Here is a 17,876-nt window from a genome sequence, read left to right on the forward strand (position 1 = left end):
GGTGTTCATTAGTTCATTCATATCTATATATAATTTGAACTGGTAATGGAAATTAGGGGAAAACGGCTGAACGGATTTTAATAAATGACCCCTCATTTTGAAGCTTAGAACCCGAAGTTTTTCAGAAAAATAGTAACTTTCAGTGAAGCGTTAGTTTTCCTACATAATTTTCATATTTTCCAAAATCCATCTTTCGTCAGTTTTGAGAAATAATTGCATCATTACAGAATAAAACAAAACACACACTAGCCTACAATAAACAACAGGCTATTACACGAAGACCATGACCTGCAGGATTGCTGACATATTTAGAGCTCAAATTCAATTGGTTATTAAAAACTTCAAGGCTTATTTACAGGTCTGATTCTACTGTGTGTAATTTTATGAGTACAGCTGTGTATTGGATATTATAATCTACAAACCTTGAGGTGGTTTGATGACATTAGTACCATTAGAAATTAAATATTATTATAATTAATTCATGACGCGACTATTTTTCATTAATTATACATATTAATGCTATATTGATGATTATGAAAGTGAACTTTTTGGGTTATATAAGGAGATGTAGAGAATATCTTAAATTAGATCTTCATTTCTATAATTTACTGAATGGCGGCTACATAGTATATATAACTACAAAACTTACGTAAGATAATAATATTGTTATTAAAAATGAAATAATTTTATAGTTATTAATCAAGTGAGGTTGGGTCTTTTTTATATACTTAATGGCGGTGTGGTGCAGATATTTATATACGTCATTCTCTTCAGTACTGGCTCGAGAGAGCACAAAAATTACAGTTCCTAAGGAAAAACCAAAAAGGTATTATTTACTGATAAAATAAGAGACCTAGAAAATTTAGTAGTCTCCCGATCATTTCAACAAGATTTCTTAGCAGGATAAAATAATTTTACCCTCTACATTTCAAGCTGTACATGCAGCAGATATACCAAGATGCAATGTCTATTGTTCGAAAGCATAGCAAACCTGACATTTTTTTAACCTTCGCCTACAATCCACAATGGCCTGAACCAGCTATTATTTAGTCCCACATGAAAACCACTGATCGTTCTGACATTGTTACTTGCGTTTTCGCATTGAAACTCAAAACCTGAAGGTGGATAGGTTCAAGAAAAAGTATTTGGCATAAAAAAACATTCAAAGGGAGTATGTTTCATTATTATGGAAGAATATAACTTTCAAAATGTCTGATATTATTTATTGAAAATAAATCTGAAAAATTGTTATTTGAACGTCTAATTTACTTAGATTGCAGCATTTGCTGCACAAGCCACTAGTATTAGTTATAAAGGTAAATGTACCAATCAATTATAATCCTATTTCAAGCTAACTTACTTATGGCTTTTAAGGAACCCGGAGGTTCACTGCCGCCCCCACATAAGCCCGCCATCGGTCCCTATCCTGTGCAAGATGAATCCAGTCTCTATCATCATATCCTACTTCCCTCAAATCCATTTTAATGTTATCCTCCCATCTACGTCTCGGCCTCCTCAAACGTCTTTTTCCCTCCGGCCTCTCAACTAAAACTCTATATGCATTTCTGGATTCGCCCATACGTGCTACATGCCCTGTCCATCTCAAACATCTGGATTTAATGTTCCTAATTATGTCAGGTGAAGAATACAATGCGTGCAGTTCTGTGTTGTGTAACTTTCTCCATTCTCCTGTAACTTCATCTCTCTTAGCTCCAAATATTTTCCAAAGAATTTCAAGCTAACACTTTTTTTAATTTGTGTAGTTATAAAATTTCATCAGAGTTCCTGTATGATGAAATGTGCTTGGTATTCTGTCCTCTATATCTGTGGTTCTATCTAGCCAGGCGCAACCGCTTCAAGGCCGGATATTCGAACGAATGTCCAACCTTGCCGGTTGATCTACAACCGTTCGAATATAAAACGGTTCAAAGCGCTGTTCTGCAGCACTCTGATTCTGAATCTAGAGGATTCATTTGTTTACCGCATAGATAGTCAACTGAAAATGACGGCTCCGTTCAAAGGTTTTGGTGAAGCTAACATTAGTAAATAGAATTTTAGCAAGTCAATTAATAGTTTATTGCATTAAAGTACTTTATTTCTTCCAATTTTATATACTTTCTTCTAATCGTGTAACAGTCATTTAAATCCCACTCGAGTTTTTATTTCCTCTAGATGAATAAAAACCTTTAGTGAGATTACTGTTGATAATGCCACGAGAGGGTTTGATTTTACAGACAAATTTAGCAACAACTTTAATTTTTATTGGTTATTTTACGACGCTTTATCAATTGCGGGCTATCTAACGTCTGAGTGAGCTGAAAGTGATAATACTAGCGAGGGCGAGTCCAGGGTCTAGCGTCGAAACTTTTCCAGCATTTCCTCTTAATGATTTGAGGGAACTTGTTCCAACCAGGATTTGAACCCGGACCCGCTCGTTTCACGGTTAGACGTGCTAACAGATATGCCTACTCCACAGCGGTGGTCACAACTTTAATTGCGAGCAATAAATTTATTTGGGAAAAATCAAAATCCCTAGAGGTATATTTTAGGGCTATTTCGCGATACTAATATATTGTAATAATAATAATAATAATAACAATAATAATAATAACAATAATAATAATAATAATAATAATAATAATAATAATAATAATAATAATAATTGATAGGGTATTTAAGGAAATTCCAACGATAACGTGAAACGTCTATACTCGAAGTAAAGTAAAACAATACAAGATGTATTTTCTTTAACACAGTAACATCGTCGTTGTTCCTGCAATAATTCCTATGTGCAAAATATATAATTTTTCAGTAGGAAAAAAAAACACATTTATTCATCCTACGGCAGCCGTATATAAGAGAATGTGAATTCTTACATTTTCGAAACAAATATAGGAGATTTTATTATTTGCTGTATCACTATTTAAGTTAATTGATAAATTAAAAATTTCAAAATCGATACATATGTCACATAGGAGTTATTGCAGGAACAACGACGATATGTTATTTGATATTCACGTAATTCATACACCTAATATTATCATGACTACTCTGTGAAAAATCACAATGAATGAGTCAATCAATCAATCAATGACGGAGAATGGAGGAGAAGTGCGCTGTAAAGTACACGAGTCACGACCTTGCAACGAGGATTCTTCAGGCTCATCGTATAATATAGGCCTGTAAATTTGTATGAATGTGAGTGTGCAGGGTTAATATTAATTAGCTAAGTAACCTGAACACAAGTTTCAGCGTCACATTGTTGACAAGTAACTTCATCTTTTAGCACAACCATAAAGCACTAATATATGCTGTAGAGTTAACAACGAAAAAAAAAAAAAAAAAAACGAAGAAAAGGAATCAGTTCAGCCTTGATTTTTCTGAACTGACGCATGCGAGTAGCGAGGTGCGAGGCAGCCTCGCACAAATCCAGACTATGCGAGAGATAGTGAGTGGTTTCTCTAACTGCGAGGTACGCAGATCTCGCACGTCGCAGTTATAGAAACCACTCTCTATCTCTCGTGTAGTCCGGATTTGTGCGAGGCTGGTCTCGCACCTCGCACGTCGCATGCGTCGGTTCAGAAAAACCAAAGCTTTCTAAGTGCCCGCCACCTTTACTACCAAGGAAATACCTCTGCACTCATTTCTGTTAGAGATCGAGTGAACCCAATAGTGTGTCCGAAAAAGGATTAGATCAAAGGAGAAAATCACTTACTCCATCGGGAATAAAACCTGCGATATTTCACGCAAATTCATACCCAACGGATTATGTCATACATGTTAACATTTTATGGCATTTAAAATCTGCTGCAAACTTGTATTCGAGAAAAATAGTTACTTCTCGTATTAATAGTATTTTTGAAGAATAGGCTGATATTGCATATCGATTCAAAACGTCCATAATAAGATGAAAGAGTAATGGAACGGAGAAAAATTCTCTCCGGCGCCGGGATTTGAACCCGGGTTTTCAGCTCTACGTGCTGATGCTTTATCCACTAAGCCACACCGGATACCACCCCGGCGTCGGACAGAATCGTCTCAGATTAAGCTCCAACTCTTGGGTTCCCTCTAGTGGCCGCCCTCTGCACTACGTCATAGATGACTATGAACGTAGGACCGAAGTCCACACATGTGCTGAGGTGCACTCGTTATGAGTGACTAGTTGGCCGGGATCCGACGGAAGAAGCGCCGTCTTAAATCATGAAGTGATTTACGCATATCATAGTCACTCATAACGAGTGCACCTCAGCACATGTGTGGACTTCGGTCCTACGTTTATAGACATCTATGACGTAGTGCAGAGGGCGGCCACTAGAGGGAACCCAAGAGTTGGAGCTTAATCTGAGACGATTCTGTCCGGCACCGGGGTGGTATTCGGTGTGGCTTAGTGGATAAAGCATCAGCACGTAGAGCTGAAAACCTGGGTTCAAATCCCGGGGCCGGAGAGAATTTTTCTTCGTTCCATTACTCTTTCATCGTATGATGACGCAGAATATCTGCATGGAAATATCACATGTACTTCGGTACATTAAAATATATACGTCCATAATAAGTCTCACTATTGCTGCTAATGCATTGGCAGACACTTGGACGCGGCGCGGCGTAGCGAGGTAACTACCATGACGTTTATTACGCTGCCACGCACCTCGCAAAATGCGCGAGCGCCGACCGGCTCTCCGTGTATCCCGACGTGCTCTCTGCTCAGCATCTTAGTAGACGAGCGGCACCCGGCAAACAACCGTTCATTCGCGGCCTGCTGCAACAACACGTGGTTACTGTATGTGGCCGTGCTTTGCAATGGCAGTTGCAGATAGTTCTGAAAATTCTCGAACTTTACTGACACGCCAGAGTAAAGTAAAAACAAGATTGAAAATCTTAATCGTGTCGATTCTGTGAAATTATCGCCAAGTTTGTGTTTTAATCAGACTTCAAACATGTGGTGTCAAATTTTGTTAGTGGTTATGATCACGAACTGTGCAGAGACATTGGCCCAAGAGGACGCAACGTCAGCTGCGATGTTGGATTTCTTCACATTGGCGCAGTGCGAAGCCCGGTGCTATGCGGTATGTTTCATTTGATCGAATTCATACTGTCATGCATGTAGTTGATTTTATTAAAACTTGTAAGAAGAAACTTAAGTTGTGGAAAACTAGTACGTGGTAGGGTAAAAACTGAATCCATTTTTGAATTCAGCATGTCGAAATTATTAATAAATACTTATTTTCTTACAAACCTCAGAAACATTAGATAATAGGCCTAGCTAATTTATGTAAATTTGTAAAACAATTATGGTAATTACGTATATGTTTACTTAAATAGTGCAGTTCATGAATGAATTCGACTGTCCTTATTTATTCAATATTTGGTGTATCATTGTCTCTTTCCTTCTTTCTTTCTTTCTTCCTTTCTTTCTTTCTTTCTTTATTTGTTTCTTCCTTTCTTCCTTTCTTTCTTTCCTTCTATGTTTATTTGTTTGTTTCTTTGTTTGTTTGTTTCTTTCTTTCTTTATCCTCTCCTAAAGAATTACTGCTCTAATTAAAAATCTACTTTTGTGCTTGGGTTAACCATTAAAGGACGGTCTTAAAGGTTTAGATAGAAACACAAAAAAGAAGAAATTCAATATTTTTAGTCTCCTGAGTCCTGAGATATTTGTTTTATTTTTAAAGTTCAATATAATTCTACACTTTAAAAAAGTCACTGACATGAGAAAAAATGCTGAAAAAATTCTGCAGGTTACAGTTAGGGAAAAAATGCAGGTATATTATACTATACTTTGGGTCTCTGCACAAACTCTTAAATCACAATCATGTATGAAGTGCTCGTGAGTGTCCAAGTGCCATAACCATACAGAACAATCGGTAATATAACTGTTTTATAAATTCTAACTTTCAGATTTTTTGAGAGCAGACTGGATGACAAAAGCTTCTCAACCGAATAATAACAGGCATTTCCCACATTTATTCTGCGTTTAACTTCCTCTCGAGTGGCATTTATACCTATTTGTTACTGTTGCTCCAAGATATTTGAATTTTTCCATCTTTTCAAACGATAAATTTCCAATTTTTATATTTCCATTTCGTATTAGGCCTACGTTTGGTCACGAGACATAATCATATACTTTGTATTTTCGGGATTTACTTCCAAGCCTATCTTTTTATTTGCTTCAAGTAAAATTCCCGTGTTTTCCCTAATAGTTTGTTGATTTTCTCCTAATATATCCGCGTCATCAAGCAGCTGATGTAACCCGTTCAATTCCACAACATCTCTGTTATCCTAGACTTTTCTAATGGCATATTCTAGAGCTAAGTTAAAAAGTAAAGGTAATAGTGCATCTCCTTGCTTTAGCCCGCAGTGAATTGGAAAAACATCAGGCAGAAACTGGCCTATACGGACTCTGCTGTACATTTTAATTAATTGAACTAGTTTTTAAATTATAATAATAATAATAATAATAATAATAATAATAATAATAATAATAATAATAATAATAATAATGACAATGAATTAAGTAAAATATTATTGAAGTAGGTCTAAGACAACCCCATGTACCCTTAGGGTACGCGTACTATAGATTGAATACCACTGGTCTAGACGATAGTTTTTCTTACCACTGGTTTTCACAGAGTAATAAGATGAAAAGCATACACATATTATCTTCCTTGCTTCCGTCATATTAGAAGGCATTGGCGCGTGCCAATGGAAGCGACAGCGGAAAATATCCTTGGTACACGGCAAACAAAAGTAATCATGTATGCCTCTACACCAAGATAGAATGAAAATTATAAAGGGAATAGAACGTATTACTTTCGAATACCAAAAGATTTCCGTTAGTTTAATACTTTTTAGCGATTTTTCTGTAAATAAACCAGCGGGTTTGCCGTGAGTTAGCATACACTTGTAAACACAGTATGAATGTAGTTCAGACTTCGATGCTCGAGGAAGATTCCCGACTGATATTATTTCTCTTATGTGTGTGTGAGATAGAGAGAGGCTTATCCCTGCTCATTTGAACTAAATATCTATTTATCATTGACAGCACTCGCTTACGACAACCGCGAACCGAGTTCAAATCTCGGCGGTATCATCTTCGTCTCGAAAAAGAGGACACTACTTGTGTTTGCGTGACGCCGAATCGATTGTCTACCATGATGGATGTTCGTCGCGGTTTGACCAAAGATGGGTAGTTAGCAGTGGTGGTGGATTCTAGACGACACTTATAACTGCATAAGAATCATCAGACTCTTGCTTGCCCGACGTGGACAGGACGACTCGTGTAGATCTGTAAGGTACGGCATATCACCGCCAGAGTATGGTTTCCGGGCAGTACAATCGGCATCCATTTCATCACAGGTGCACATAAGACATAGGCTAGTTGGGCTGAAGTGCTAAAGAGTGCTCCATGTTTCGCCTGATAAGCAGCTTTTTCACGGATAGGAGCGGCTTCAGGGCGTGGTCTTCGTTAGGCACGCCCATCCTTCTCCCACAGAAATATTGAAAGTGCAGCAAAATGCAATTTAATTTATGCCATTATTTTTTCATATACTCAGCAATAACTTCATAGCTTCTCTTATCACTGTACATAAACAAAAATTTTTTTCGTAATTTTATTTGTTAAAATTCATTAAAATAATTTACTGTTTGAAATACATTAGCGAAAGTAATGTAATGCTACAAAGTATATTTGGTGTTTTACGAAAATATACATTTTCAATGGCCTATACCGCATTTTTCCCTAAACTGTTGCACAGACTTTATTCGTGCTGGTTCACAATAAACCGGAAATGGAAAATAAATGTATTTAAATGTGAGCATTCACAATAGTTAATTGTGAATGCTTACATTTAAATACATTATTTTAACAATATTTCCGTTCTCGTTCTCGTTGTCGTTTCCGTTTTCGGTTTATTGTGAATCAGCCTTTACAAATTAATAGACCTACTATCATCAGTTCCATCTATACAAAATAAATTCGCAGTTGATAAAACGTCATTAAATGACGCATAACAACCAGGAATCAACTGAAGTCGGACCATGGACCATAAATGCTCATAGTCTCCTTCGATGTCTTTCCGATTTTCTAGTAGGGTATTTTACGACGTTTTATCAACATTATTTAGCGTCTGAATGAGATGAAAGTGATAAATGTCGGTGAAATGAGTCCGGGGTCCAGCACCGATAGTTACCAGCATTTGCTCATATTGAGTTGAGGGAAAACCCCAAAAAAACCTTAACCAGGAAACTTCCCCCGACCGAGAATCCAACCGGGGCCACCTAGTTTCGCGGCCAGACGCGCTAACCGTTACTCCACAGGTGTGGACTTTTGCCGAATTTCTTAAAAGCTTCCAATGCTATGTCCAGTGGATAAAGCTGGTTCCATTTCTGACCATTGGTTTCTCTATTAAATGGGTTTGGAAAACAGAAGAATCATTCAGAAATGTTCAAACACAGATTAATTTAATCACTTACACATAACAATTAATATTTTATATTTTTTACATATTTATAATTTCTCCGTAGATTATACAGAATGTTTATATATATTTTTTTAGTTGGTCATTTAACGACGCTCTATCCAGTACTAGGTTATTTAGCTTCGATGAGATCGGTGATAGCGATATGGTATTTGGCGAGATGAGGCCGAGGATTTGCCATAGATTACCTGGCATCACCTTACAGTTGGCGAAAACCTCGGAAAAAACCCAACCAGGTAATTAGCACAAGCGGGGATCGAACCCACACCCGAGCGAAACTTCAGACCGGGAGGCAAGCGCTGTATATATACAGGGTGTTTCAAAAATACGGGGCATAATTTCAGGTATGTATTTCCCACATGTAGACAATCAAAATAGTTCATTACAACATGTGTCCGAAAATGCTTCATTTCCGAGTTATGGCCTTCACAACATTGAAATTCACCGGAACGTTTTTCTTTCCGCAGGTTGTTGTCATTACAGAAGATGTTCAAAATGTCCACCTCCTGCTTGAATACAGACCTCACATAGATGTCTCATTGACCTGCGAACACGATCCCAAACTCCAGGAGTATTGTGTATGTCCTCAGAACATGCCACAATTCGATTCCGAAGGGATTCCAAATTAGGCACCGGAGACGAATAAACCAATAATTTTAAATGGCCCCACAAGTAGAAATCGAGAGGGTTCAGATCAGGTGAGCGTGGAGGCCAAGCAATTGGGCCACCTCTACCTATCCATCGATCAGGAAACCTTCGATCCAAGTACCGGCGAGCCGTACGACTGAAGTGTGCAGGAGCGCCATCATGCAAGAAGTAAATGTGTTGACGATTGATCAGTGGAGTGTCTTCTAAAACATGAGGTATGGTGTTTTCCAGGAAGTTTGTGTACGCCTGCCCCGTAAGTCTGTTTACAAGTACATGGAGTCCAACTAATCGATCACCAATGATACCGGCCCACATGTTGAGGGAGAACCGCACCTGGTGATGAGATGGAACAGTTGCACGTGGGTTTTCATACGCCATACGCCATACATGCTGATTGTGGAAATTTGTTATGCCATCTCGTGTGAACTGTGCTTCATCTGTAAATAATACTAAGGCAGGAAAGTTCGGATTTACACCACTCTGCTGCAAGAACCACTGACAGAACCTAACTCGTGCAGGGTAATCTGCTGGTGACTGGGCCTGTACACGTTGCAAATGATAAGGATACAATTGATACTCTTTCAACAGTCTCCAGACAGTCGTATGAGGAGCATTGACTTGCAACGCTACCCTTCGTGTGCTGATAGAAGGAGTCATGTTCACAGCCTCCAGAATCTCCTCCTGTCCTTCTGGAGTTGTAGATCTTGGTCGTCCCCTTCCCAAACCAGGAGAGTTAAATTTTCCATACTCGCACAGACGGTAATGGAGACGTACAAATGTCTTCCGATCTGGACATTGTCGCTGTGGGTACCTCTCCTGCTACAAACGACGAGCCAGCGCAGCATTGCCGTCCGCCTTACCTTACATGAAGTGTATCTCTGCCAGCTCTTGATTTGAATACATGTCGCACAGTGTAACGCCTGCACAACACTGAATGTAACCTTCGCCTCGGAATGAACTGTCAGAGTGCCCTCTTAATGTCTCCTTTGACGGCAACGACCTGCGGAAAGAAAAACGTTCCGGTGAATTTCAATGTTGTGAAGGCCATAACTCGGAAATAAAGCATTTCCGGACACATGTTGTAATGAACTATTTTGATTGTCTACATGTGGGAAATACATACCTGAAATTATGCCCCGTATTTTTAAACATCCTGTATATATATATACTAAATGTCAGGTGTGAGCAGTATGGAATGAAGATAAATGCAAACAAGACGAAGACCAAGGTTGTCGCAAAAAAAATAAAGAAGGTACTCGTAAACTTGCGAATTCTAAATGAGGCAGTAGAGCAAGTGAACAGCTTCAGATACTTGGGATGTACTATAAGCAGTAATATGAGCTGCAGCCAGGAAGTCAAAAGGAGGATAGCAATGGCAAAAGAAGCTTTTAATAGAAAAAGGATTATCTTCTGCGGACCTCAGGAAAAAGAACTAAGGAAGAGACTAGTGTAGTGAAGTGCTTTGTGTGGACTGGGGCAGAAAATGGACATTACGACGAAGTGAAAAGGAACGACAAGAAACATTTGAAATGTGGATATGGAGAAGAATGGAGCGTGTAAAGTTGACAGACACAATAAGAAATGAAGTTGTGTTGGAAAGAGTGGGTGAAGAAAGAATGTTGCTGAAACTGATCAGAAAGAGAAAAATAAATTGGTTGGGTCACTGGCTGAGAAGAAACTGCCTACTGAAGGATGCTCTGGAAGGAATGTTAAATGGGAGAAGAGTTCGGGGCAGAAGAAGATATCAGATGATAGACGACATTAAGATATGTGGATCATATGCGGAGACTAAGAGGAAGGCAGAAAATAGGAAAGATTGGAGAATTCTGGGTTTGCAATATATAAAATTTATAGTGTTATATGGATATTTAAAATATGATGGGGCATACGGATCCTTAAATAAGAAATAAAATATTATTTTAAACATGAAGATACAATTAATCTTTAGTGATATTCGTGATCACAATATATTTTGATCAGGAGTGATATAGGGTAAACATTGGTAATTTCGTGATAATTTCATGAAAATTAATTTAAAATGCAAATGTGTAAATATATCCTTATTCCGATTTTTTCACCTAAAAGACGATAACTTGCTGCACAAATTTGGAGGCATAAAAGATTGGATACGTTCTTGAATATGTGCCAAAAACCACTTTTACAACTTAAGCTGAAAGGTTGGTTATTTCGTGATAACCTTGATAATTTCGTGATATTGCATTGATAATTTCGTGAGAGGTAGAAGAATTGTGGAAAAATTCATTAAAGTCAAATGAAATTCTCATTTATTGTTACAAGACTTCAAGCATAGTAATTCCGTCTAATATTCATAGCAAGAAAACATAGAAATACATATCAACACATAATAAGAATGAAATCAAAGTAAAAATTGAAATTGAAAAGGGATCTTCTTTGCCCTGAAAGGGTGAACACTTTTATTACGGACTTTACTATAGCCTATATTACTTGGGTAACTCCAAAAGTAATACATAACGTTTGTTTAAAAATTATATTTTTATCCTACAGCTTTGCTATTTTCACAGAATGTAGATGCATCCTTAGGGAACAAAATGTCACTTTCCCACATAATCCCTGTCCCTTTCAAATGCCTTACGTAACCTAGGAACGAGGGCCTGTAGACCAGCACGGTAAAAATCTGGACCAACACGTCTGAGCCACTATTTAGCAGCGTGCACAAGGGAGTCATCTTCTAACCTCGTTCCGCGAAGGGATCCTTCAGTTTACCAAAGAGATGGTAATCGCACGGTACCAGTTCAGGACTGTAAGGCGGCTGTTTCAGTGTTGTCTATCCGAATTTTCTGGTCTGGTCTGTGGTCGTGTGACTGACATATGGCTGTGCGTTGTCGTGCAATAGCAGAACATCCTGCTTCTCCCGATGTCGTCGAACACGACTCAGTCGAACTTGAATTTTCTTGAGAGTTGCAACATACCCGTCAGAATTAATGGTGGTTCCGTGAGGCATGATGTCCACAAGCAAGAGTCCTTCTGATTCGAAAAACACAGAAGCCATAACGTTTCCTGCCGAAGGTGTACTCTTGAATTTCTATTTCTTTGGTGAATTTGCTTAATGCCACTCCATTGTCTGCCTCTGTCTCCGGTCCAAAATGGTGGAGCCATGTTCCATCTTCTGTCACAATTCTTGCAAGTAAGTCATCTAGCACTTATCATTGACAGAAGCTACATTGAACCCATTGCGTCTCCGTTTTCTTTTTTGTTATCACATCTTGTCTTCAGATTTCTAAAATTCCTATTGTAATACATTTTATACTATTTTAAAAATTGTAACACTTAATGCTCAACAAAATTTCGCCTCAAACAGCTAAGATTTCTATCAGTAAAACTAAGCCTATATGGCGTCTACAGATGTATCTAAAATTCCAAAAACATTTCCTAAAATTTCATGAAGATACAATAAATCTTTGTACCAAATATCATATGCTTACCTTTAGTAATAAGCCTTTAATGTAATTACAAACATCCACAAAATTTGTATGCCTGAGAAGTCGACGCAAACTTGCTCTCGCCAAACATAAAAGCTCACTGAAGCAACTACAATAGTCACACAAAGCTTAGCTGTATGTTTCTGGAAACTGGACAACATACGCAATCCGTTGGCGGAAATTTGGATCTCGTAACACCATTGGTTAGTTCACAAAAGAGCAAAGAAAAAGTATCACGAAATAACCACTGCCACGAAATTACCAATGTTTACCCTACACAGTTTTTTAAAGCCACTATTAACAATAGAAAAAAATATTTAATTATGGTTCAAATTATTTACTTCCAGGGTACAATTAAACTTATACCTATAATTAGGTAAATGCAGGCGTCAAGATTTTATAAATTTATTTTTCACACATTGTGGTCAATAATAAATATTGAATTAGTATAAATGGATAACTTATTTTCAAATAACATAACCTCATTATTTTAGCCATAATATGTTAAACACAATTTTATTAAAATGTGTAGTACAACGTGTTCATTTAAGTAGAGTTTAGTAAATACAATAAGGAGTAATACAAAAAAATGTTATTTATATATATTTTCAAGCATTATTATTTAAATAACAAAAATAGTAACGCTATATATGTAATGCATTTGAGAGGAAAAACACTTAATTCAGAAGCCATTTTTGAACATGACGAAGTCAAAATCGCATTGAAAAGCACGAATATATAGTCACTTATTTTCTCTATTTCTGATTGTGGCGCCAATATTAGGAGCTACAAGTACGTACTATTCGCACATGTTCCTTCGCCCCTAATTAAATTAGGCACAACTCAACGCTTTGCCTGCTAGCATTAATAGCAGTGTCTTGCGTAAGTACTGTAGTAGGCTACGTAATTAAATGCTGAAACGGTATAATTGTACTTTGAAATTGATTTATCTCTTTAAATGTAGTTAGTAATTGTGTAAGAATCCGTCACCTTGAAAGTGATTTTCTCCGTTTCCAACGAATTGTGTATATTAAAAGAGCTATCTAAATATTTATAAAAAAATAGAAGAGAACAATCGGTTATTTAATGTTTTTTTATCAATTGCAACATTCATATTTAAAATCACATTATTTATTAAATTGAAAATATGTCATGTTGACTTGAAAACATGAAGCGATGTTAATATGACTAAAGTAAGTTTATTCGTACAGCGTCAGTTTCCGAAAATTCGGCGAAATTTATATATTTCATGGCAAGAGGAATATGAAACGTCTATTACTGAACAACACAGGTCCTACTGGGAGAAATATCAAACCTTTTTATCAAGTATATAGATGGTATTGAACAGCCACCTCGTATGTCGAAATATTCAAATAGGGTAAACATTGGTAATTTCGTGATAATTTCATGAAAATTAATTTAAAATGCAAATGTGTAAATATATCCTTATTCCGATTTTTTCATCTAAAAGACGATAATTTGCTGTACAAATCTGGAGACATAAAAGATTGGACACGTTCTTGAACAAGTGCCAAAAACCACTTTTACAACTTAAGCTGAAAGGTTGCTTATTTCGTGATAACCTCGATAATTTCGTGATATTACATTGATAATTTCGTGAGAGGTAGAAGAATTGTGGAAAAATTCATTAAAGTCAAATGAAATTCTCATTTATTGTTACAAGACTTCAAACATAGTAATTCCGTCTAATATTCATAGCAAGAAAACATAGAAATACATATCAACACATAATAAGAATGAAATCAAAGTAAAAATTGAAATTGAAAAGGGATCTTCTTTGCCCTGAAAGGGTGAACACTTTTATTACGGACTTTACTATAGCCTATATTACTAGGGTAACTCCAAAAGTAATGCATAACATTTGTTTAAAAATTATATTTTTATCCTACAGCTTTGCTATTTTCACAGAATGTAGATACATCCTTTAGGAACAAAATGCCACTTTTCCACATAATCCCCGTCCCTTTCAATTGCCTTATGTAATCTAGGAACGAGGGTCTGTAGACCAGCACGGTAAAAGTCTGGACCAATTCTTTAGCAGCGTGCACAAGAGAGTAATCTTCTAACCTCGTTCCGCGAAGGGATCCTTCAGTTTACCAAAGAGATGGTAATCGCACGGTGCCAGTTCAGGACTGTAAGGCGGCTGTTTCAGTGTTGTCTATCCGAATTTTCTGGTCTGGTCTGTGGTCGTGTGACTGACATATGGCTGTACGTTGTCGTGCAATAGCAGAACATCCTGCTTCTCCCGATGTCGTCGAACACGACTCAGTCGAACTTGAAGTTTCTTGAGAGTGCCACATAAGCGTCAGAATTAATGGTGGTTCCGTGTGGCATGATGTCCACAAGCAAGAGTCCTTCTGAATCGAAAAACACAGTAGCCATAACTTTTCTTGCCGAAGGTGCACTTTTGAATTTCTATTTCTTTGGTGAATTTGCATGATGCCACTCCACTGTCTGCCTCTGTCTACAGTCCAAAATGGTGGAGCCATGTTTCATCTTCTGTCACAATTCTTGCAAGTCATCTAGCACTTATCATTGGGACTTAGCATGATAACAAATAAAACAGAAGCTACACTGAACCCATTGCGTCCCCCTTTTCTTTTTGTTATCAAATTTTATCTTCAGATGTCTAAAATTCGTATTGTAATACAAATTTTAAAATAGTATAAAATATAACGCTTAATGCTCAACAAAATTTCGCCTCAAACAGCTAAGATTTCTATCACTAAAGCTAAGCCTATATGGCGATTACAGCTGTATCTAAAATACCAAAAACATTTCCTAAAATTTCATTAAGATATAATAAATCATTGTACCAAATATCATATACTTACCTTTAGTAATAAGCTTGTAATGTAATTACAAACATCCACAAAATTTGTACGCCTGAGAAGTCGACGCTAACTTGCTCTCTCCAAACATAAAAGCTCACTGAAGCAGCTACAATAGTCACACAAAGCGTAGCTGTATGTTTCTGGAAACCGGACAACATATGCAATCCCTTGGCGGAAGTTTGAATCTCGTAACACCATTGGTTAGTTCACGAAAGAGCAAAGAAAAAGTATCACGAAATAGTCACTGCCACGAAATTACCAATGTTTACCCTATACAGGAAAACGAAAAAAACATTTTAATATCTTGATAAAGAACAAATATCTGACATGAGAGAATATTTAAATATCTTCTTGTAAAGTTTGTATCCATGTCTTGACATAAGATGTGTTTGCAAAAGATTCGGAAATATCTTTTTTGGTAGGGATAAAGTGAAGTCCCATTTTTTTCAACATTTTTATATACAACACCATCGATATGCACTTCTATAACTTCCTGTCAAAATATTCTAAAATTACACAAATTATATTTGCTTATGTTTACTTGAAATAAGCATCATAATATTTAATCGTTCTGAACAAATATCTTATTCTGAATCTTAAAGATTTTTATGTTTAACAAGCAATGTCAATTCCGATTGCTGTTGTTCCATTTAAGATACCTTTAGCAATGTGCAAAAAAGTTTTAAACTGTGCTGGAAACAAACAGCTAAGGCACGAGGATATGATCTTATTATTCTAATTCTGACATGGGTCTTCCATTTCAATCTTGGTCTTCCACGTTTATTCTTTTCTGGTAGTGACACTGGAAAATGTCTTTCAGCTATCTTTCCTTCCTCATTCTTTATATATGGCCATATCTTTTGAGACTTTGATTTTCCATTCTTTTTATAATGGGTGTATTAATTTTCATTTCCCTCCATAGTATTTCACTTCTAATTTTAACTTGTCTTGTATTTTGTAAACTTCGCCTCAAAAAGTCAAATTCGACAGCCCTAATTTTATTTCTTTGTTGATCAGTTAAAGGGCAAGTTTCAATTCCGCATAACAAAGTATTCTGTATAATACTTACTTACAAATGGCTTTTAGTTAAGAAACCCATAGGTTCATTCCCGCCCTCACATAAGCCCGCAAAACTCCCTATCCTGTGCAAGATTAATCCAGTCTCTATCATCATATCCCACCTCCCTCAAATCTATTCTAAAATTATCCTCCCATCTACGTCTCGGCCTACCCAAAGGTATTTTTCCCTCCGGCCTCCCAACTCACACTTTATATGCATTTCTGGATTCGTTCATATGTGATCCCATTCCGAGGCTTATTGTAAGGTTTCGTAACAAGCTGTTTTTTACGGTGATGGGTTGTTAGCCCTTCGCCCAACCCCCAAGCTGGAGGACCATCCCTTATCGGCTGTCCACGACTGCTTATTCAATATATTCGCAGTTACCCTCCATATCCTCCATCCGCAACCTGAGGAAGCGCCATGCCGTGGTGATAAGGACCCACAATACATGGATTCTGTATAATACTCCGATAAATTTTAATTTTGGTTTCTTTTGTAGTATTTTTGTTCCAAATTATTCCACGTAGGCATCTGGTAGCACTTTTTGTTTGTATATCTCTTTCACATTTATTTATTTTATTTATTTATTTAATAATAACATATACATAAAAACGTTACATTAAAATACCCCGAAAGAGCAAAGCTCGTGTTCGGGGACAGTTCCGTTACATAGATATACATACTTTGTAGACAAAATACTTAAGAAAAAAGCTCACATAAAGATTGTAATAAAATTAGTAAATAATAATACTAATAATAACTGAGTGAAAAAAGAGACGATGTTTAGATTGATGGATTAATATTAAATTATTATTAGTAGTATAATTAGTGCAGGTCATGTTGATATAGTAACCAAGATAAAATAGAAAAATACACTTAGGATAGAAATAAACTTGTTTTACAATACATGGTACATAATATATATACAGGGAAGTCTGTCATATAAATTTTTAAATTCTGGATCTGAAAATTTCATTGCTTAAAGTAGTCAATTCTGGATGAAATTTTATTATCGAATTATATAGCCGTGGACCATAATGTGTACTGTGTAGTAAAGCAGCAGATGTGAAATATTTAGGTTCAACTAATTTAAGAATTTCATTTCGTCTCGTATTATGAGCATGTGGCTGAGCTACAAATTTCGTTCTATTTTATGATAGAATTTCATTAAAGAGTATTTATAAATTTGGTCAATTCTAAAAACATTCAATTCAGAATGGATCAAATTTGTTGGATAATCCAGTCGCCTTTTCAAACAAATTTTGATTATACGTTTTTGCAACATAATTAGAGGAAAAAGAGCAGTTTTTGTAATGCCTCCCCATCCAATTATACCATATTGGATAACAGATTCAACTATAGCCAAATAAACGAAACGTAA

The 17,876-nt window shown here is 36.6% G+C and overlaps 1 protein-coding gene across 1 annotated transcript in view; it reads left to right on the forward strand.

Annotated features, from left to right (window-relative positions):
• The first annotated feature begins 4,703 nt into the window (after positions 1–4,703).
• Positions 4,704–17,876, forward strand: part of LOC138700418 (tyrosine-protein kinase receptor torso-like) — a 154,473-nt gene continuing 141,300 nt past the window's right edge. The window contains exon 1 of the mRNA XM_069827036.1: positions 4,704–5,063. Within this exon, the coding sequence (XP_069683137.1) occupies positions 4,935–5,063 (129 nt within the window). The 5' untranslated portion in view covers positions 4,704–4,934. The remainder of the gene's footprint in view (positions 5,064–17,876) is intronic.

This window comes from Periplaneta americana, chromosome 5, assembly GCF_040183065.1.
Source record: "Periplaneta americana isolate PAMFEO1 chromosome 5, P.americana_PAMFEO1_priV1, whole genome shotgun sequence".
In the NCBI taxonomy this organism is placed as follows: Eukaryota; Metazoa; Arthropoda; class Insecta; order Blattodea; family Blattidae; genus Periplaneta; species Periplaneta americana.